The sequence below is a fragment of the Diadema setosum genome, chromosome 6 (assembly GCF_964275005.1).
Source record: "Diadema setosum chromosome 6, eeDiaSeto1, whole genome shotgun sequence".
NCBI classification, from domain to species: domain Eukaryota; kingdom Metazoa; phylum Echinodermata; class Echinoidea; order Diadematoida; family Diadematidae; genus Diadema; species Diadema setosum.
Window position 1 is genome coordinate 18841877 of NC_092690.1, and position 20525 is coordinate 18862401.

The 20525-nt window shown below is 35.9% G+C and overlaps 1 protein-coding gene across 1 annotated transcript in view; it reads left to right on the top strand.

Annotated features, from left to right (window-relative positions):
* The window catches only part of LOC140229596 (complement factor H-like), a 166203-nt gene extending 155958 nt beyond the window's left edge, over positions 1 to 10245 (top strand). Inside the window, 6 exon segments of the mRNA XM_072309841.1 lie at positions 523 to 726; positions 3645 to 3830; positions 7849 to 8103; positions 9917 to 10089; positions 10092 to 10190; positions 10192 to 10245. Of these exon segments, the coding sequence (XP_072165942.1) occupies positions 523 to 726; positions 3645 to 3830; positions 7849 to 8103; positions 9917 to 10089; positions 10092 to 10190; positions 10192 to 10245 (971 nt within the window).
* Positions 10246 to 20525: the final 10280 nt, after the last annotated feature.

The following is a 20525-nucleotide window of genomic DNA, read 5'->3' on the forward strand; positions in this document are numbered from 1 at the left end:
ACATTATTTTTTTTGACAATATCTGGTGAGGAATGTGAGGTTGTCGTTACCTTTTGAAAGATATACAGCTTTTATATTATGGCATTTAAACAGTTAAAGAAAGAAATGTACTTGCTCGTATTAACATCCTGTATTTGTATAATTATTATTACGTCCTCATACGGTAATGTTTGTTTTCAAAAAGGATTTATGATGATCTTAACATGAAGGTCAACTTTATATTATTGTATACCACGTATGTGCTCAGTTCTTATCTCGAATGGGTATTACTTTTTGGTTACCTTTTCATGCAGCCAGGCATGTATTAAAATAAAGCAAGTGACAAGTGAGTTTTTTTTTTTACGGGAATTTCACAACAATTTGAAATATTCATCGAAACTGAGCAGGATAACAAATTTGACATCATCTGAAAAAGTTAACAATGATTCGTGTTGAGACAATGTCATGTCATGAAACCTGACATCATTATGCTAAATATTTTTACATGTACATTACTTTTTTTCACTGCATTTCTTCCTACAGAGCTGTACTGTCCTGAACCAGTTATTGATCATGGCCGTGTAGTGAAATCATTCGAGTGGATTCCTGGTCGGTACCCTATCATGCAGCGAATCACGTTTGAGTGTGACGACGAACACCGCTTAACACCACCTCAGGTCTACACGGCTTATCATACGTGTGTCCTGGGCCGATGGTCGGATGAGAATAGTATTCCTCGATGTGAACGTGAGCATCTGGTTCCTTATTTGCAGTTGTAGGGAGATATCTATCAAGACTGTTAACTCAGTACATTGGGCTGAATGCATAAAACAAGCAATTGCTTGTAAGCAATTGCTTCAAGCAAAAGCACAAGCTCGTCTAGCAAAAGGTCTAGCTCAAGCAACTGCTTAAATCCATATGCATAAACTTTTGCTTGTAACTTTTGCTTGTCCCGCACAAGCAATTGCTTGCGTTTTCAACTTAAAGGACGTCGCGCCTGTGCGAACACAAGAACAAAGGCGAGTGTGACAGCATGTATTTGAAAGTGCATGTGTGTACGGAAACATTTCCTGACATAGCAAAGGAGCTATGAAATGACACTCATAAATGCGCACCCAGACCCACACACACATCTATACACACACACATACTGGCGCTGATTCCCATCACTGCTTATAGTAGCCCGGATGTTCCAGATCGCACGTGGAGCGAGGTCTCCTTGTTCTCCACCGAAGTCAGACATCCTACCTGTTTTTCATCACATTTTGCGTGCTAACCACTGGACATTCCCGTTGTTGAAACAAAAAGTTTCTTAAACTACTTAGGAGTAATTTCTTCTAGATTTATACCACTTCTGCACAAGTGTGGTCTTTCTTTTTTCAATATGAAAAATGATACTTAAAAGGGAACGTCCCAGTTAAGCAAAAGCTCAAGCTCATTTTACAGAGCTTGGAAAATCGTAAGCAATTGCCAGCAAGAACAAGCAAGAGGTATGCTTTATGCATGCGTTTTTAAGCAAATGCTTGTGCTTCCTAGCAAAAGCTTCTGCTCGCAAGCAATTGCTTGTTTTTATGCATACAGATTCCAGTAAAAGGCTAGTACAAGCAATTGCTAGCGTTTATGCATCCGGCCCATTAAGAGCATCATTTTCATTTCCATGGTGTCTTCATGGTGAGGTAGTTAGATGTGGAATTTACTCCATGAATGCAAAGTTGGGGGCTTGGGTAACATTACTGGAACACACAAACACACAGGTATTTTTGTTTATAGACTTCTTAACTCTGTTATTCTAATTTTATTCAATGATAATTGTGCAAATGAGACTCACAATGAGCCAATTACACACACACACACACACACACATACACACATACAAAAGTATCCTCCTCAGCAATACTGCTTACATAAGATGCAAATTTAAACAAATATTAAAGACCGGTTAAAATATTAGTACATGATTATTGATATCTAACGCATAGTGTAACGAACCGTCTTGTCCCTATTAAAGGGAGCGTATAGTTTTGGTTGAGCCCTAACTTCAGGTTTCTATTATTTTAATGAGATAATGAGAAACCTTTAATAGAATATGAAAGAGCATCTTATTCCAAGACGGATTCAACGTTTATTTCATGAAAATCCGTTTTAAAATGGCTGAGATATATATATAAAAAAAAATCCTAATGAAACGCGTGACCCAATTTTTATTAGAATGTTTTTGTTTTACTTTTTTTTTGATGTCTCAGCGATTCCAAAACCGCTTTTCATCTGAAAAACTTTGACATGGTATGCTCTGTACTCTTTCATAAGTGATTTCTTGGTATGTCACAAAAAAAGCCCAATTCTCATCTCCACCAATACTATACAATCCCTTTAACCCTGCCCCGATTTTAACCACGCAAAGAAGAAGGCATTCTTATTGCATGTGGTTGAGGTGACCCATTTTTCAGTGTTGTAAAGTAATAAGGAAATCTTATAATAGCGTGAAAAGGACTGTCATCGGCACAGACGAATAGAGTGTACGGAGTACACCGATCGACCAGTATGTGTTATGGAGTACTGGCAGTCAACATGTTTACATGTACAAAATATAGTTTTGTTCTTCAGGACTTCGCATGATTGGATTTTTTTTTAAATAAATGACATTGTTTTAGAGTGCGTCTATAAACATGCGAAATGAGACACAGGAATGGGAGAAGAGCGAGACTTAGTCATGCAGGGAAAGTGGCCGATATCCTTCCTAGGTCTACTAATCTCAGGTAGCCAAAACAATATACTCAGACAAGGTGATAGAGAAGTCTGGCCACATTCATTACTACATCAGTGTATAATGTACTGAAGAACGATGCAGGCTCATGCATTGGTAAATTGAGGACAGTCTGTCATGCAAGATAAACAGGTGTAAAGATGTAACATGTAGTCCGAGATGACATAGTCTAAAGCCAATACACGACCTTGAATCGGAATTACAGAAAATAACATACATGATAAGTGAGATATTGTGACTACCCTAGCCCTAATCCTAGCGTAATAAAGCCCGCCCTCACCAAACCACAAGTAGAGGAGAAAAGAGACAAAAAATAACACATTACAATTGACATCAAGTAACGAAATGACATAATCTAATCTCGTCCTCCTTTTCAAAACAAAACGTTACTAAAGCTCGCTCAATTTGATAGCCACATTCGTCCCCTTCTCCAGGAAACCATTTCTTGTAGCAGTTTCTCTGAATGTCAATTAAGTCTACATCATACTGTGCACTGTAAAATGATAGTGTTTACCAGCTCTAATCCCAGTCTCCGTAATGCGTAGTAGTCTCTCAGTGTCATCATCTCAGTAATTCCATTAGTTTAATTCAACAATTAAAGCCAAAATGATAAATAAGAAAATTGTATATGTGACACATGTAAAACAAAGTGAAAAGTTCGTTCCCTAGACTCATTTCATGTCTCGAAGAGTAAAAAACAAACAAAAAACAAACAAATTATCTTCAAAAAGACTTGAAAGCTGTTCATTAATTGTATATAACTGTCTTTACACAAACAGACGCACATTAATCTTGTTTAGAACGATTGTATTGTTTAATGACACTTTCTTGTAGTTACAAGCTTTCTGCCATCATTAAACGCGAATTCTGCATTGTTGGTCTTCCGATTTCCATATCACAGCCTATTTGTGTCCCGAGCCGGAGGTACCCTCTAATGGGCGCGTACACGTAGTGACGAGCAGCAGACGAGCAATTGGCGCACGACTGGAATTCTTTTGTAACGCGGGCTACAATCTGGTCGGCCTAAGCAACGAGCGAGAATGTGAAAGTAACGCTCAGTGGTCGGACGATTTTCCAACTTGTGAAGGTATAGGCGTGATCAAAATAGCAAAGAGGAAATCGCTGAATATCATTGGAAGTCTGCCATTTTCATATATATATATATATATGTATATATATATATATAGTTGAGACAATGTAGATATCACACTATATGTATATATATATATATATATATATATATATATATATATATATATATAAAGATAAGTAACAAAGCTGCAACAAAGTTCATGCTGTATTCACCAACGGTTTATTTCTTCACACAAATTTTCGAGCGTCTCGCCGCCCTTTCTCAAGTGTTGCTCTCAGTATCAACACTTGAGAAAGGGCGGCGAGACGCTCGAAAATTTGTGTGAAGAAATAAACCGTTGGTGAATACAGCATGAACTTTGTTGCAGCTTTGTTACTTATCTTTTTATCTTGCCAACACGTGGACTACCTTATCAACATATATATATATATATATATATATATATATATATTGACATTTATTGTCGTATACGATTTCTGCTCAACAAATCCTGGCCTGAAGAGTTTGTTATTTCTGACCTACATCGGACTAATCGAACTATATATGTATATATATATATATATATATATATATATATATTATTTATATTAATAATATCGTCAAAAAATAAAACTGAAACCAATATATATACATATATATATATATATATATATATATATGTATATATTATATAAACACAGAAACTGCAGTATTTGCCATGCGTGTTGTAATTTGCGACGTCATCATTTCACAGTTCTAAATTAACTAATATATGCATATGTATATATATATATATATATATATATATACATATATATGTTATATATTTATTGGGTAGGTTGTCCACGCATCGGTGTAATAATATCGTCAAAAGATAAAACTGAAACCAATTAAGTTTATGCTATAATCACCAACAAATTTTTGAGCGATTCGCTCTTTCTCAAGTTCGCCTACTGAAGTGTATCAAGAACACTTGCGGGAGAGCGAATAGCTCGAAAATTTGTACGTGTGCCGAAACAAAATGTTGGTAGTGAATACAGCATGAACTTGGTTTCAATTTTACTTTGGTGATACGCACACACACACACACACACACACACATATATATATATATACTTTCTTGATAAAAATGGTGCGAATACTAAACTAGCCTTGTTGTCAACCAGCGACGATGACTCAGTAGTGTTCCTTTATTTACAAGAAATGACGTATAATTTCAAAGGAAACTAGACTCGGAATTTGTCAACACTGACAAATTAGGTGATCCGATCTATTGGGAAATCAATGATTTGAGTCCTGATCCCAATAGGCATGACCATACAGGTTTCATCTGTGTTGAGGGGACATTGGCCATGTGATGTTTGGAGTCTCAGTTAGAAAAGGGAGTCAGACCTACCATCTTTGGTACCGAATTCCGTATGCACTAACGAAGATACAGAAGTATATTTGACCTTTGACCCCATTTTGCACACTAAAGATGGCATCTGAGCAAAAAGTGGTTATTTTGTGAAATGATTCTTGTAACATGGTCTTTGCGTGTGCAAAACATGGGAAAGATAGGACATGTATTCACCAAGATACAGGATGAAACATATATGACCTTTGACCCTAATTTACATACCCAAGATGGTGTCCGATCAAGTAGTTGTGAATTATGAAATAATGTACGTGACATGAACTAAACATGTGCAAAATATGGGGGTGATAGAGGCTGTTTTTATTGAGTTATTGCAAAGAAAGTTGCAAAAAGAAAGAAATATCTTAATACATCGAAGATAAGCTTTAATTTCAACCAAGTTTTTTAGCATGATCCCGACATCGTATGAAAAAAACAAAAAGAACAATGACGATAGCGCAAAGTCTCAGCTACAACATATTAAAATCTGGGAGAAATTCACCGAAGGGTAAGTGAGCTAGTGCTCGAACAAGACAATCATGTCAACTTTCACATCTAGAAAAATTCCCTCCCATAGAGATAAAACGTCATAACGAAGGTACAGAAAAAAAGTACATATGACCTTTGACCCCACTTTGCACAGACAAGATGGCATCTGAGCAAAAAGTAGTTATTTTGTGAAATGATTCTTGTAACATGGTCTTTACGTGTGCAAAATATGGGAAAGATAGGACATGTATTTACTAAGATACCGGATGAAATATTTATGACCTTTGACCCTAATTTACATACCCAAGATGGTGTCCGATCAAGTAGTTGTTATTTCATGAAATAATGTACGTAACATGAACTAAACATGTGCAAAATATGGGGGTGATAGGGGCTGTCTTTCTCGAGTTATTGCAAAGAAAGTTGCAGAAAGAAAGAAATATCTCAATACATCGAAGATAAGCTTTAATTTCAACCATTTTTTTTTTTTTTTGACGTGATGCCGACGTCGTATGAAAAAACGAAGGACACATTCACGATAGCCCAAAGTCTCAGCTACAACATATTAAAATATGGGAGAAATTCACCGAAGCATAAGTGAGCTAGTGCTCGATAAAGATAGTCATGTCAGTTTTCATTTCCAGGAAAACTGCACTCCCATAGAGATAACACGTAAACTGGTCAAATTTGACAATGTTACTTTTAATCCCTTTTTACGAGGTGATGCCGTCATCCAATCAAAATGTTGTTATCATATGACTGAAAGATCATTTAATGAGCTACAACATATTGAAATTTGGACGAAAATCAACAAAAGAATAAGTGAGATATGCTTAAGTGAACTTAAAATTCGATGACGTCATTTTGAAAATTTACTCTTTTTTACTTTATTAAGAAATTTGATATCTTTTCATCATTTTTCCAGCATCGCCAACCCATGAAATGACATGTACAATTCATCAGCTTTCAGAATCAGAATATGTAAAAAAATGGGGGGTCACCGTCCATCCTGACGAGTAAAATCGGATTCAAAATTGGCGGTTTTTTGCATTGTTGCGCTGTATATCGCCATTGACGCGCGCGCGGAATTTCAACTTTGACGGGCCCGTGTGACGTCATATTGAGTCAGATTGACTTGAAACTTGGTAGAAATATTCCTTGACATTTCAGGCATCCGATAAGTGTGAAAAAACGGGAAATTTCTATTGCATATGAGGTGTGCGTGCGTATGTGTGCGCGCGCGTACGCGTCCGTCCAATTTTTTCAATTTTTCAAAAAATGCTCCAATTGGTCTGAAACGTGTGCAAAAAAAATTTGAGCTCGATTTGAGCATACAAATATTTCAACGCGCGCGTACGCGCACGTTTTAAGAGAAAATATGAATTTTTAGAATATGAGTAGAATGCGTATAACTTGAAATATATGTGACATAAATTTTATTGAAAAATTCCATTCCATTAATGAGATATGATTGAGAATGTGTTTTCATATAATGACGTCATAGTGACGTCACGGTCGACTGATCAGTATTATACATTACATCTGTCGTCTTTGGGACATGATACATATATGGTATAATTTTGAAATTGATAGCAAGAGGACTTTCTGAGCTAACCTCTACACAAATTTTGTCCAGAAATAAAGAAGAAGAAGAAGAAGAACCAACAAAGAATCCGTACAGATACAGAAGGTGGTCCGAAGGATACTCGGATCACCTAATTATGGGCATGGCGTACATCGCAAAATCCGTTTAGATTTGTCATGAATTATACATTATACACTGTGTGTATATCATAATTATAGCATGTACATTGGAACAGGTGACGAGGTGACCCCCCCCCCCCCGCCTTCCCAGTGAGAACGATAGTGCGATCAGGATACTGAGATTACCAAAATAGAACAATACACCAAAGATTTGTCTTCTAATCCAATTTTCATGCAAACAAGTCTTCATTTAACACGCAGAAATGATACACGTGAAGCTTATACTGATATTTGCGCTCCATTCTTTCCTCACATCAATTAGTGATTCAAAGCATTATATAAAGAGAAAGCTTTCTTATGTATCTCATTGATTTTTGTTACTTTTTGTCGCGTGTTTATGACTTGTTTATATCGTGTGCGTGTGCATGCACGTTTGATTTTTAGCTGAACCGGTTCGTCCTCACTCGCCATGCGAATCTGTGAGGTGCGAGGAGTCATGGAAGAGGTGCAGGGTTCTGTACTCGGGAGAGGCCGCATGCACGTGTATCAATCCATTTGATTGTCCGTACGAGCCTGACGCTGGCATAATTTGTGGAACAGACGGTAGGAACTACACCAGTGTTTGCCAACTGAAAGCCAGGGCGTGCCTGCTCCGTCTCATTGTTGAAGTTGCTGCTGACAATGCGGTCTGTGTTTATGGTAAGTCTGAAAGAGAAACCATTGCTCTCTCACGAATTGTTGGAAAGTTAGTTACTGTATCCCTTTTCATTTCTCCATCCCCTTGCTGTTTTAACGTCATCAAACGTAAATTTTTATCTAGAACCATAAAAAACAATTATACAAGTGTCTGTATGTCTAGAATCCATTTCATACCAATTTTCATACCAAAGCTTGTTTAAACCGACATTGAGGTACAGTCAGCACAATGTTTAAATCGACGTCAATAATCTCACTCCGACAGAGTGGTTTAAAGGGATAGTACAGTATCGGTGGAGATTAGAATATTGGGCTTTTAACTTTTTGCGAGATACCAAGAAAACATTTATAATATTGTACAGAGCATACCATTTTAGGAGGAATTCAAAGTTTACTTGATGAAAATCGGGTTTGGAATAACTGAAACATCGAAAAAACAAGGTAAAACAAATGGATCGTAATAAAGTGTGGGTCCCACACTTTATTAGAATCGCTCTTTTTTGGATATCTCAGCCAACTAAAACCAATTTTCATCAAATAAATGTTGAATTCTTCATAAAATTACATACTCTTTCATTTTTCAAAAGAGGTTTCTCATTATCTCTCCAGAAATGTTAGAAACCTGAAATTAGGTCCCAACCAAAATGTATGATCCCTTTAAGCTTCACCAAAGCGAACTTTACATAGTAAAGATCGGACCTTTATAGTTTACGTAACGTTCTTACAACGGCGATTACAAATTCTATCAAGGCAGGTGTCTAACCTCCCTGTTATAGCAAACGCATGTCAGATCACATGGCAGCATGATATCATAGCTACACACGTGTCCCACTGATATAGAGAGAAAAAAAAATCTATCGATAGATTTTTGGATTAAGATGAATGAAGCGTTGTCCATTGCATCAAAGTTTCATCTTTCGCAATCACTTGGCAATTACCATAAGGTTGGAAAGATTATATGTTGCTCAGAATCGACTGTCTTGATTTTTATGATACATTTTACGCACAAACCAGTGCGAGAGTCTAACTTGATATCATCATACAACAGATAGGCTTAATTGCATATATTAGGCAGTTGCGAACATTGTGACCATTCAGTAAAACATGTGAAACTTTAAAATTTTGCTTTCTGATTTCTCTTAACAAAGATCTCTCTAACAAAAGATTGCTGTCATTCATTTTGTTTGACATGAACCTGCTTATGCTTGTCAATGTATTTCAGTGTGAATCATATTTGCCACAGAGTGTGACTTAACAGTTAGAATGTGTAATTTTCCTATTTTTACTGTAAATAAAGACAAAAAAGGTATGTTTATGGATATTTCTCATAGTATCTTGTTCATCCCAAGCAGAGAACCATTATGTAAGTTCTTGTTCGTTTAGAATCAACATGTTTTCCCTCAAAAGTCCGCTTGCCTGCCTTTTGTTTTCATGATATTTATGCATTATGAATTTATGATGTTATTTATTTTCATTAAATTCTGTGTCTATAAAGAGAAGATAACATTGAGTAGTGATACAGCGCCACCCTTTTCCCCCTCTCCTCGTCATGAAATATTTGTATTATCCATATGATTTTGTACTGAGAACTCCTGTTAATATGTCCATGACTTGTTAATGTGCTTGATACTATCATGGTTATCTTTGTTTTATACAGGTGGAGAAATAAAACTTATTGAAACTGATTTGATATTAGAAGTCATGAATCACTCGGGACAATCATAATATGTCCGAATATTTGCTTCATTTTGAGCTATCGTTCTTATTCAAAAATACTCCTTATGCTTTTTGTCAAAATACGTGTTTTGTGACGAAGGTTTGCCCGAGGGTGAAGAAGTAGAAAGGATCAACGACTATTCAAACTCAGAATCACTCTCCTTCTCCTTGAGTGAATTCTGAAGTGAAGATCTGTAGTTATCCGTTAAAGAAGGTCAACATACATCGAGAACGCCCTCTGTTGCTGATCAGCATACTTCTGCTCAAAGCGATTGCACGGCGAACCAACCCCGACTCTACGAAAAACAGCTGCTGTCGGAGGCGGTGCGAGTAATTTGTTTTGGGGTACCACTACAGATCTTTGGGATAGCTTCCCCTTTTGATTCTCACTGGGAAGTAACCACTGACAGTGGAGGAACTACACAATAAAACAATGGCACCACACATCCATCTTGGTATATCGGGGAAAAAAACAAAGTGAAACAAATGAATTTGCATCTATATATATATATATATATATATATATTATATATATATATATATATATATATATATATATATTATATATATATATATATATATATATATATATATATATATATATAATATAAATGTTAATGGTTGCCCAATACTTTTGTGTAACATGCAATTACAAAAACCTATTCATTTTCTTCCCCCACCTTTTCTTTGGTGCTCATTATGAAATATTTTGGTGACTTTCATAATTTGTGTTCAATGGTGTAGAATGGCGGGATCCTATTCTTTGAAGTTTGCAACTTACATTCCAATTTCTTAGCCTTTCTCGTAGAATTAAAATCAGTTTAGTAATTAAATTTTGAATAACTGTTACTTGTAATAATTGTGTCAGTGGATATTGACTGCACAACTAGAGACTTCTTCACAACTAATCTTTTCGAAATTGTTATCATGATTTGCTACAATTCTTTATACACAGCTGATAAACCCAATTTCTCTTCGCAATAATGTTATCAAGTAATAATTCAGAAGTTTTAAGGTCTGAACATGTCGTTTCATCTGGGGAAAGTGAGGTTAATTTCTTTAGGGTACTTTTCCCATTTTTTTTTCTCACGACAAGACTTGTACCCTTTGTGAGATAATCAGTATTAAGCCGTAATTTCTGGGGTTTTTGTGTCTGTTTGTGTGTTTGTTTGTTTGTTTGTTTTTTGTGGGTTTTTTTTTTGTTGCTTTTCAAGATTGGTATGTCGTGAACCTCTTCAAATTATCGACTCCAGTCATTGACAATAATAATCAATTATGCATATTCATGATAGCAATTAGCAACAAAATATACTGAAAAAGTAATAACAATAACTTTACGTGGGTCAATGTCATGAACACCACGATTCCAGTGTTCATACAGAAGTACGCTACGCGTTTTCGAAGGGACAAAGTATAATTATTTACTATAAGTTGGTACGTTATTACAGGTTATACGCTGTCAGTCAACAACAGTGCATGTTAGAGGCCTACCAGTGAGTGGTGTGTGGCGTCTCCATGCGCTAGAGTAAGAGCATCAGAAAGTTGAGAACTGCGTCTTATATCATCATAATTCAGAATGTGCCTATGTGGTCTGACATGCAAACTCAAGTCTGGATCTCTTTCTGAACGTGTGTTCTTGACACTGTTGATGAGAGTTTTTGCTTTGGTTGCAGTACCTACCTACTATTGGAAGGTACATCAGTGAAATATTGATCATTTTCCTATTAAGACGCAAGAAGTGTAGTAACTATTAAGGCGCATTTTACTGTTACAAAATCATGGCTGTTTCAACAACTGTATAGAACTCTTATTTTACCTCCAGCGTGATGATGGGTGCTGTATTTTCTCTTTGTATCTCTTGTGGGGTTTTTTTATAAAGCATAAACAGTGACATAATTCATGAATTTTGGCGAAAGTTCCTGTATCAATTTAAGGATTATAGTCTTGAATTATAATAAGTAGTTAGATGAAAAGGTCTCTTGCAAACGCGTTTTGTAGTACAGTGTTTCATTAAATTTCATTGTATTTTTGCATGTGCTGAAGCGAAGGTGCTGTTTCTATAGTTTATTCGATTAGCATTCAAATTTACAATATATATCTCTTTCTTGCTGTGTTTCTTGTGCTAATCACTCTTTCAGTCCTTTTTGACAATAGTCATATTTTTGTTATAATCATGTCAGCAGACAATTTATATTCTTCACAAGTGACTGAACGCATGATATACTTGAGAGCCATGCGTGGTAATTTACTCTACGTTTATGGGAGATAGAATAAGGTGTAAGAATTATTTTGGGGGGTATGATTCCTCCCTTTAAATTAACAGTCTTGTCATCTATTTGACATGAAATAGCCTTTGTAAGTCGCTGGGATAATGCTCTATATAGTCAAGTTGAATTTATGTATGACTGTTTCGATAATGAATGACGAAGCTTCCTAATAAATATTTGTTGTTTTCGATCCATACAACTTTCTGCCTCAGCATTTTTGCCTTAATATGAGACTTTGAAGGTATTGTTTACCATAGAGAGCAGTTATTTTCGAAGAATATTTGAGTTATCACATTTGATGCATATGTGTATATCATTTCATTTTATTTAATTTCCGACGCAAGTATACAATATGACAATTGCATGTAACACAGTAAAGTACAATGTAAGTTTTGCATATTTAAATGAGATTTAAATGCACGTCACTATGATTACATTTAGACAAAACATACTTTCGATGAAGAAACGCATTGATAAAGTGCAACTGAATCGTAACAAAGAAAAAGTCGGAAACAGAGGGGACGCTAAAAAGCCTAGCTTGTAGAATGCAGTCCCGTTGTGAGTAGTAAATTGTCGTAATTATCAAACGGAACGATTAGACATAATCCTTGGGAAGTAGAATATAAAACAAATATGAACACAAACGCACACACAGACACAGCTCTCTTACATACGCGTGGAAAGACTAAACAGGAGTTCAAAGGCCAGAAGAGGGACAGCAAGTGGACAGAGGTAGAAGCAAAGAGGAAGAGTTCGAGGGTCGATGCCAAGGCACATGGTACTTTAGTGTTATCGAGATGTGGACTATAATTATATGAATAATATATTATAAAGATTGTGAAAAAAAATGGACAAAGTTAAAGACATTAAGGAAAAGTAATGAATGAGCAGCCTTCAAAAAGCCAAGTCCCCAGTGATATCAAAATTTATATATATATATTTTTTTTTATTTTAGTCATCATCATCATCATCATCAGTATATCCGTTGTATAAAACAAAATCGTACCATATTGAAGGTTTTGCAATAAAGCCTGATCTACAGCGTGTCCCAGAAAAAAAAAAGAACTAAACCGGATTTGCGATTCTTTGCGGTCACAATCATGAACGTGCTTATGAGATGTACATGAATACAAATATAAATTTCTCCTCTTTCATTTGATGCATAACCCAATTTTAATAATCCATGCATGACTGAGTTAAAGGGACTGTACAGTACTGGTTGAGGTGGGAATTCAGGCTTATAACATTAACCTGTTAAGTTTTTACAAGCATCATTGTTTTTACAAGCATCACAGTTTTTACAAGCATCATTGCTTTTATGTAGGCCCCATCATATTTCTGACATTTATTTGTGATATACTCAGATGAAAATGACCATTTATATTTGTTTGTAATGTTTGTTTGTCTTTTTTTTTCTTCAAACATAAGATATGGTTGTATATGTTTTGTACTTTTGTTTTATTGTCAATCATTTTGTAATCCCATCACTGAGAAATGGAAATATGAAATATGAAATTAAAAAAAAAAAAATCTCATCTCTCTCTTAAGTACGGGAACCTGGTGACCTGCGTATTAAGTCTATGGGCATTTCAGAATCCAGTATGGAACGGGTTAATAAAAGAGATAATTAGAAACTTTTTATGAAATGTGAAAAGAGCATGTAGTTTTAAGAAAGATTCAGCGTTTATGTGATGAAAATTAATTTTCAAATGGCTGAGTTCAAATGGCTGAGATAGCCAAGAAAGTGAAAATTATAAAAGGCGACAGGCAACTCCTTTTATTAGGATGTCTTTGTTTCACCTTGTTTTTGGATATCTCAGCCATTTAAAAACCGGTTTTCATGAATAAGATTTGATACGCCTTAGAATTGCATGATCTTTGATATCTCATAGAGTGGTTTCTGAATATCTTGCAAAACGTTCAGAGCTACATCTTCACCTCAACAAGAAGTGTACAGTCCCTTTAGTTTTGTTTGCGTGCATGTGAGTGTTTGTGAAAAAAAAAATAATGGAAATTCAGTAAAAGTATCCATTAATCTGTCCACATTCCAAGGTCGAAGTACCAGTAGAAACCAGTATAAGCATTCTAACTGGTCTTTACTGGTTTTAACTGGTCTTAACTGGTTTGAAATGGTACCAGTTGAAACCAGAAGGCAACATTACTCCAACTTTCCAGTAACAAAATAAGCCTTTGTATTAAATTTAAACCAGCTGAAGTCGTACTGGTACCAGTTGATACCAATTTAAGTCATACTGCTACTAGTTTATACCAGTTGAAGTTGCACTGCTTCCCAGTTGAAACCAGCAAAATTCTTGTGGTGGCCAGTTGATATCAGTTCAATGGAGTCTCACTCTGTACCAGTTGGTACGTTACAGTTGCTGCGAGTTGAAGTTTTACTGGTACCAACTGATACCAGTTCACTTCTCATTATGTATCAGCTAGTTGATACGAATCGAAGTAGAGCTGATACGAGTTGAAGTTTTATTGGTACCAGTTGATACCAGTTCAAGTCTCAATGTGTACCAATTGATACCAATTACAATATACTGGTATACGTTGATACCAGTTGAAGTCTTACTGGTACCAGTTGATACCAGCTCAAGTTTCATTGTGTACCAGTTGATACCATTTGCAAGGTACTAGTTTACAAAATGTAAGTTGATACCAGCTAGTTGAGGCGAAGTCTTACTGGAACCAGGTGATAACAGTACACGTTTTAATGTGTGCCTGTTGACACCAGTTGAGGTCTTACTGGTGTCAGCTGATGCCAGGTTGAGTCGTACTTGGTACCAGTTGATACCAGCTGAAGTCTGTTGGATTCTACATGATTCGAGTTGACACCAGATGATTCTAATTGGCACCAGTTGGGTTGGACGAATACCAGTTGCTACCAGTTGAATAAATACCAGTTTATACCAGATGATACTAGTCACATGTTCAGTTTTCAAATTGAAGCAAGTTGCCTAAACTAAAATTAACTGGTAACAGTACCAGTTGCCGCCTGGTCTTTCGACCTTGGAATTGATTTCAAAAATGCCCAAACACACTCGTTTCCCTTTCCGCAAAAACACATAATACACCTACTTAGAAAAATAGATTAATAAAATGATGCAGCTAATCAGATAACCAACTAGAAAAATACCCCGCAGTAAGATAAAGTTTACATGGAAATACATGTATTTCACAAAATGGTCAATGTTGCCGTGTACACCTGCTTTACATGATCTGGAGGGGCGTAGATCTGCGATGGTGTTGAGCTAGTATAAATTCACAGAAAATAACGTGATCGTCTATAAAGGTATACCGTTCAGGATTCGGAAAAAAAAAAGAAAATGCATCCATGAAAACAGGTATTCTGATTCATGAAAAAAAAAATGTACATACATTATGCTTACTGAGATAATACAAATTGAACTCAAAAGTCTTAGTATGCGGCTGGGATATCTTATAAGGCCTACTTCTTTAGTGAAGCGAAAAAGAAAAGGGGGAAAACTTACATCCTGTCCATCTTTTACCTACAAATTGGGAAAGCCTATCAAAAATAACACTTTTCTTTTTCTTTGCAAAATTTGCACCAATTTGTCACTGTATGCCTACCTGGATGAGATCAAAGTACCCCAAACAAAACAAAACAAAACAAATCTAACATGTGTCGTTTCAAAAATACAGAATACCAATATTGTAAGAGTGCATGTATTGTTCATAATTTATTTCTTCATGCTTCGTGCATCAAGATCTGAATGAAAGGAAAAAAAGGTAAAAAAGGAACCTTGTTATTTGGTGTATAATGTCACGTCCTGTTGTGTTTATGAACACAGTTTAAGTCATACTGGTACTATAGTTTATACCAGTTGAAGTTGCACTGCTTCCCAGTTGAAACCAGTAAAATTCTACTGGTGGCCAGTTGTTACCAGTTCAGAGTCTCACTCCGTACCAGTTGGTACGTAACAGTTGCTGCGAGTTAAAGTTTTATTTGTAACAGTTGACATTCTGTTTCATGGAAAAAAAAATGTACAGTTTCAGGATAATGATTTTACAAACAAGCCAAAAATCGAGGTTAATCACTGCGATACAAATCGTTTGTATCCATTGAATGTCATACATCATAGCTACAGAGATACACTGTAATACAAATTGAACTCAAGAAGTTTTTAGCATGCCGCTGGGATATCTAATAAGGCCTACTTGATTAATGAAGCGAGGAAGAAAAGGGGGAAAACTTACATCCTGTCCAACTTCTCGCTAGAAATTGGGAAAGCGCATCAAAAATAGCACCTTTTTTTTTTCTTTACAAAATTTGCACCAATTTGTCACTGTAGGCCTACTTGGAGAAGATCGAAGTACCGAAAACAAAACAAAACAAAACAAAACAAATCTAACATGTGTCGTTTCAAATACAGAACACCAATGTTATATTAGTGCGAGTATTGTTCACATTTTATTTCTTCATGCCTCGCGCATCAAAATCTGAATAAAAGTAAAAAAGTAAAAAAAGGAACCTCATTATTCGGTGTATAATGTCACGTTGTCTGCCTCCCCGGTGCGTGCGTCCGTCTTTGTCTATAGGCTTCCATGTCCATGGGTGGGGTTTGTAATGAGGTACTGTACGTCCCACACGACATACGAACCTGTGACATGCGACTCGTGGTAGCGATCTGCGGTTCTGTGTTGAAGAGATCAATCAATCACTACACCTGACGGCTCAAGCCTGTCTTGAAAACAACGGGAAAACCTGCAGAAGTATTTTCCCGCTTAAAAGCTAAGGTGCATGCACCTGTTCCGTCATAGGGTTGTTGTTGCTCTGAACAATAACGGCTACATCCGCGGCGAGTATTAAGGTCATGAAGGAGGGAAATCGTCACCATTTTCACGAACTACAGGATCGCCTATCGGTAATGCCTTATTTTCCATTCCCGAAACCATTTTTAATGTACGAAGTTACGTAATTTGGACATTAGCTTCAACGAAAGAGATAAAGTGCACAGTTCGTAATAGACATTGGAAAAAAAAGACAAAAAAATCACAGTTTCACAGATACATTGTGCTATTAAATAACGTTCTGAAGGTGTAAGTTGTACGTTGAAGTATCAAAGGTGACGTGATGGTACTATGATATCACAGTTATCCTAATGACCTTTACACAATGATCTCTTAATTTCAATTTTGAACGTGAATTCATGTATCGAATTTTGGTCCTATTCATCAAGTTATCATCTTGCAATCATCCAGTAATGATGACATTCAGTCAGAAAGGCTTATGGTTAATTATCATAATGACTAACATTACTTTCTTTCAGGTGCGAGTTTCTCCACTCTGTCTCCCTGTACAAATTAAATTTGTTAAGATCGCAAGTGCTGATCTGTAAATTAACAAACATGTCAGATAAAAGGGAACCAGTGGGACTCGAACCTGTCATCTACTGCTTTCCGGGCAGCGACACTACGACCAGGCTGTAGAGGGAGACAGGGTGAAGAAACTCGCACCTGAACCTTCACCCCTGATATCTTTCTTTCACCTTGGACCACTTAACATTACAATGTCGGAATTTCGGAGCTTGAGTATTTGTTCCATGTTCATCGTGTCGCTGCCGGCAACCAGGGACAGCCTGGTGGTAGTGTCGCTGCCCGGAAAGCAGTAGATGACAGGTTCGAGTCCCGCTGGTTCACTTTTTCCGACATGTTTGTTCATTTACAGATCAGCAGTTGCGATCTTAACAAATCTAATTTTTAGAGGGAGACAAGGTGAAGAAACACGCACCTGGACCTTCATCCCTCTGAATAATACCTTTCTTTCATAACTTTCTTATATATATACACTAAATTATGTGGTGACAAACAATATCCCTTTTGAAAGCGTAAGTGTAGAACACCTTTCCATATTCTGACAATATGTTTATTTAACTCAATTGTATATTTAATTGAATATTTTCATGTTGACCTGTAATATATTTCTTTTTTGCTTTGTTTGTTTTTTTATTCTTGTTTGCGATTCACTTTCTTTTGAATATTTCGTATCCCAAAATATTAGGAAGAAAAACGTCAGAATGATGTTTCCATGTATCACAGCACTAACAAAAACAAAACCTTACGATACGATGGAAGCAACTAATCGAAATGCTACAAAAGTGTGTCGAAATCTTCAAGGATATCTTAGCACGAAGCCGTAGTAATTTTGACACTGTCCATCCGAAAAAAAAAAAAGTCTTGACTGCGAGATAGTTACCAAGGCTATCTGTTTTTCCCAGAGTTGATCAGTCGCAGCATATTATATATGTGTCGTTGTTTTTTTCCTACATGCATCTTGGTTTAAATGGACGGTATACTTTTGGTTGGGTTAGGTGTTCAGGTTTTCACGTTTTGCGAGATGATTAGAACGACCTTTGTGAAATATTACAGAGCATACAGAGGAATTCAAAGTTCATTTGATCAAAATCGATCCTAATAAAAGCTGTCCCTAATAAAAGGTGGGTCCAACCTTCATTAGGAGCTCCATGTTTGTGATTATCTCAGCCATTTCAAAACCGACTCATATTTCCGCATAGAATTGTATGCTCCTTGATATTTCATATTAGAATATTTCATATTAGTGGTTTCTAATCATCTCGCAAAAAGTAAAATCTTGAACACCAAACTCGTCGAAAATTATATCATCCCTTTAATGCATAACGGCTTTTCATTAAAATTGAATGTACGTTTGCATTTATTATAAAGCTCCAAGGAGCACTTCACAACAATGCAACAGACACAAATTTAAGATTTGTCATCGAGAGAAATTGTATGCATAGAGTTTTTCTGGTCGTAGTTACCCTACCCCTTGCAACGCTTGTATCAATTCTGTTTTCATTGTTTTCATTTATACAATCTCTGTAAAATGTGTCTGTGTCCTGTGAAAACGGAAAAAAAGGTATAATAGCAGAAATTACTATGGCGTAAAAGGGAAAGCGGGCAAACTCATATTAGTTTACTGTGCATTTAAGAAGCTCAATGATTTCACTAGCATTTTATTTCAGCACTGGCATTCTTTAGTTTAATAGTCGCAGTAGAATATAAATTTTTTATTTTGAATACGTTTTCTACTACGTAAAAAAAAAAACATAAGAAGACATTTAGCGCGATTGCTATATTAAAATATGTTCGTCTTTTTTTTTCAGGAAGACCGAAAACAATACAAGACAAATGTAACTTGAGAGGAATTTTATTGCTTGAAAATTGATACATTGTACACATAGTGAGCCTCGGATTTCATTTTGCTTTTTTGTCTTTTAATAAGAAAACTATATTCGTCATTCCGCGGTATCCAGAGACAGCGGATCTTCAATGAAATCCTTCATACGAAAATATGATTTTATTCAGGAGTTGGTTGTTTCCCCTATTACCCTCCACTATCTGCATCTGTCACTATCTACAAAAATCATGAGGCACTTATCGAATACTGAAGGCTGATGAAAATTGGCATTATAACTCTACATTACAATTTTTTATGATTCTACAAATAATATTTACATCTCATATTAAACATTTCACTCTTACACCGGTTTCGGCAGCGGCATTTCCCAACGTCTATATTTACAACAGTTTACATAATTATATTCCGATAAATACATAAGAAACTGTACACATTTAAAGAGTACACTCGTCAGACACCTTACATTCTTGCCCTTTAATTACCATCAGAGCTATAAAAAAAAAAAAAAAAAAAAAAAAAAAAAAAAAAAAACACTTGATATTTTTTCTCGTTTTAAAGACAGTAGATCGCAATAATGAGAATAGTTATCGAAGATAAACATAATTCCAAAATTTGGTGCAGTTTATTCAACGTAAATTGCTGGAAAACATAGAGCAGTCTTGAATCCTAATAGTGGGGAAATGTGGTAGAGATTATCTTTCACTGCGTCTTCAATGTACTCAAAACGGGCTTTCCTGGATATCCCACAGCTGCCGCCAGCATGACACTTGCAATACAAATCGGCTTTCTTTCGAGTCAGAGGAGGGTGATGAATGTGTAGTGTGCTTTTTCATCGATAAGAATACCACTACGCCGAAAAAAAAAGCAATTCAGTGAATAGCTTAAACAAAATTTGAAGAACATTTGGACTACTAAAATGTAGCGACGTCCAACATGACTTGCTCTATTCAAGTCCGCAGTGATGGGTCAGTTTAACTAACTGTTTTTTACCCAGCAGATGACAGGTTTGATTGCTACTGGTTCTTATTTCCCCGACATGACGGTTTCAAATGTAGAGCAGGATTCGAAATTTACATTTTTTCTTTTGTAGATTAAAGACGAATTAGACATATTTGTTGCAACAAAAACAACTCGACGCAAGAATTTCAATAGTTTGAAAGGATAATGCCTATCACGCAAAAAGACTACTGAAGTACAATGAACAGTTTCGACTCTTTTGTTTTTCTAACGTTTTACTTTAAGAATATCTTTTTAAC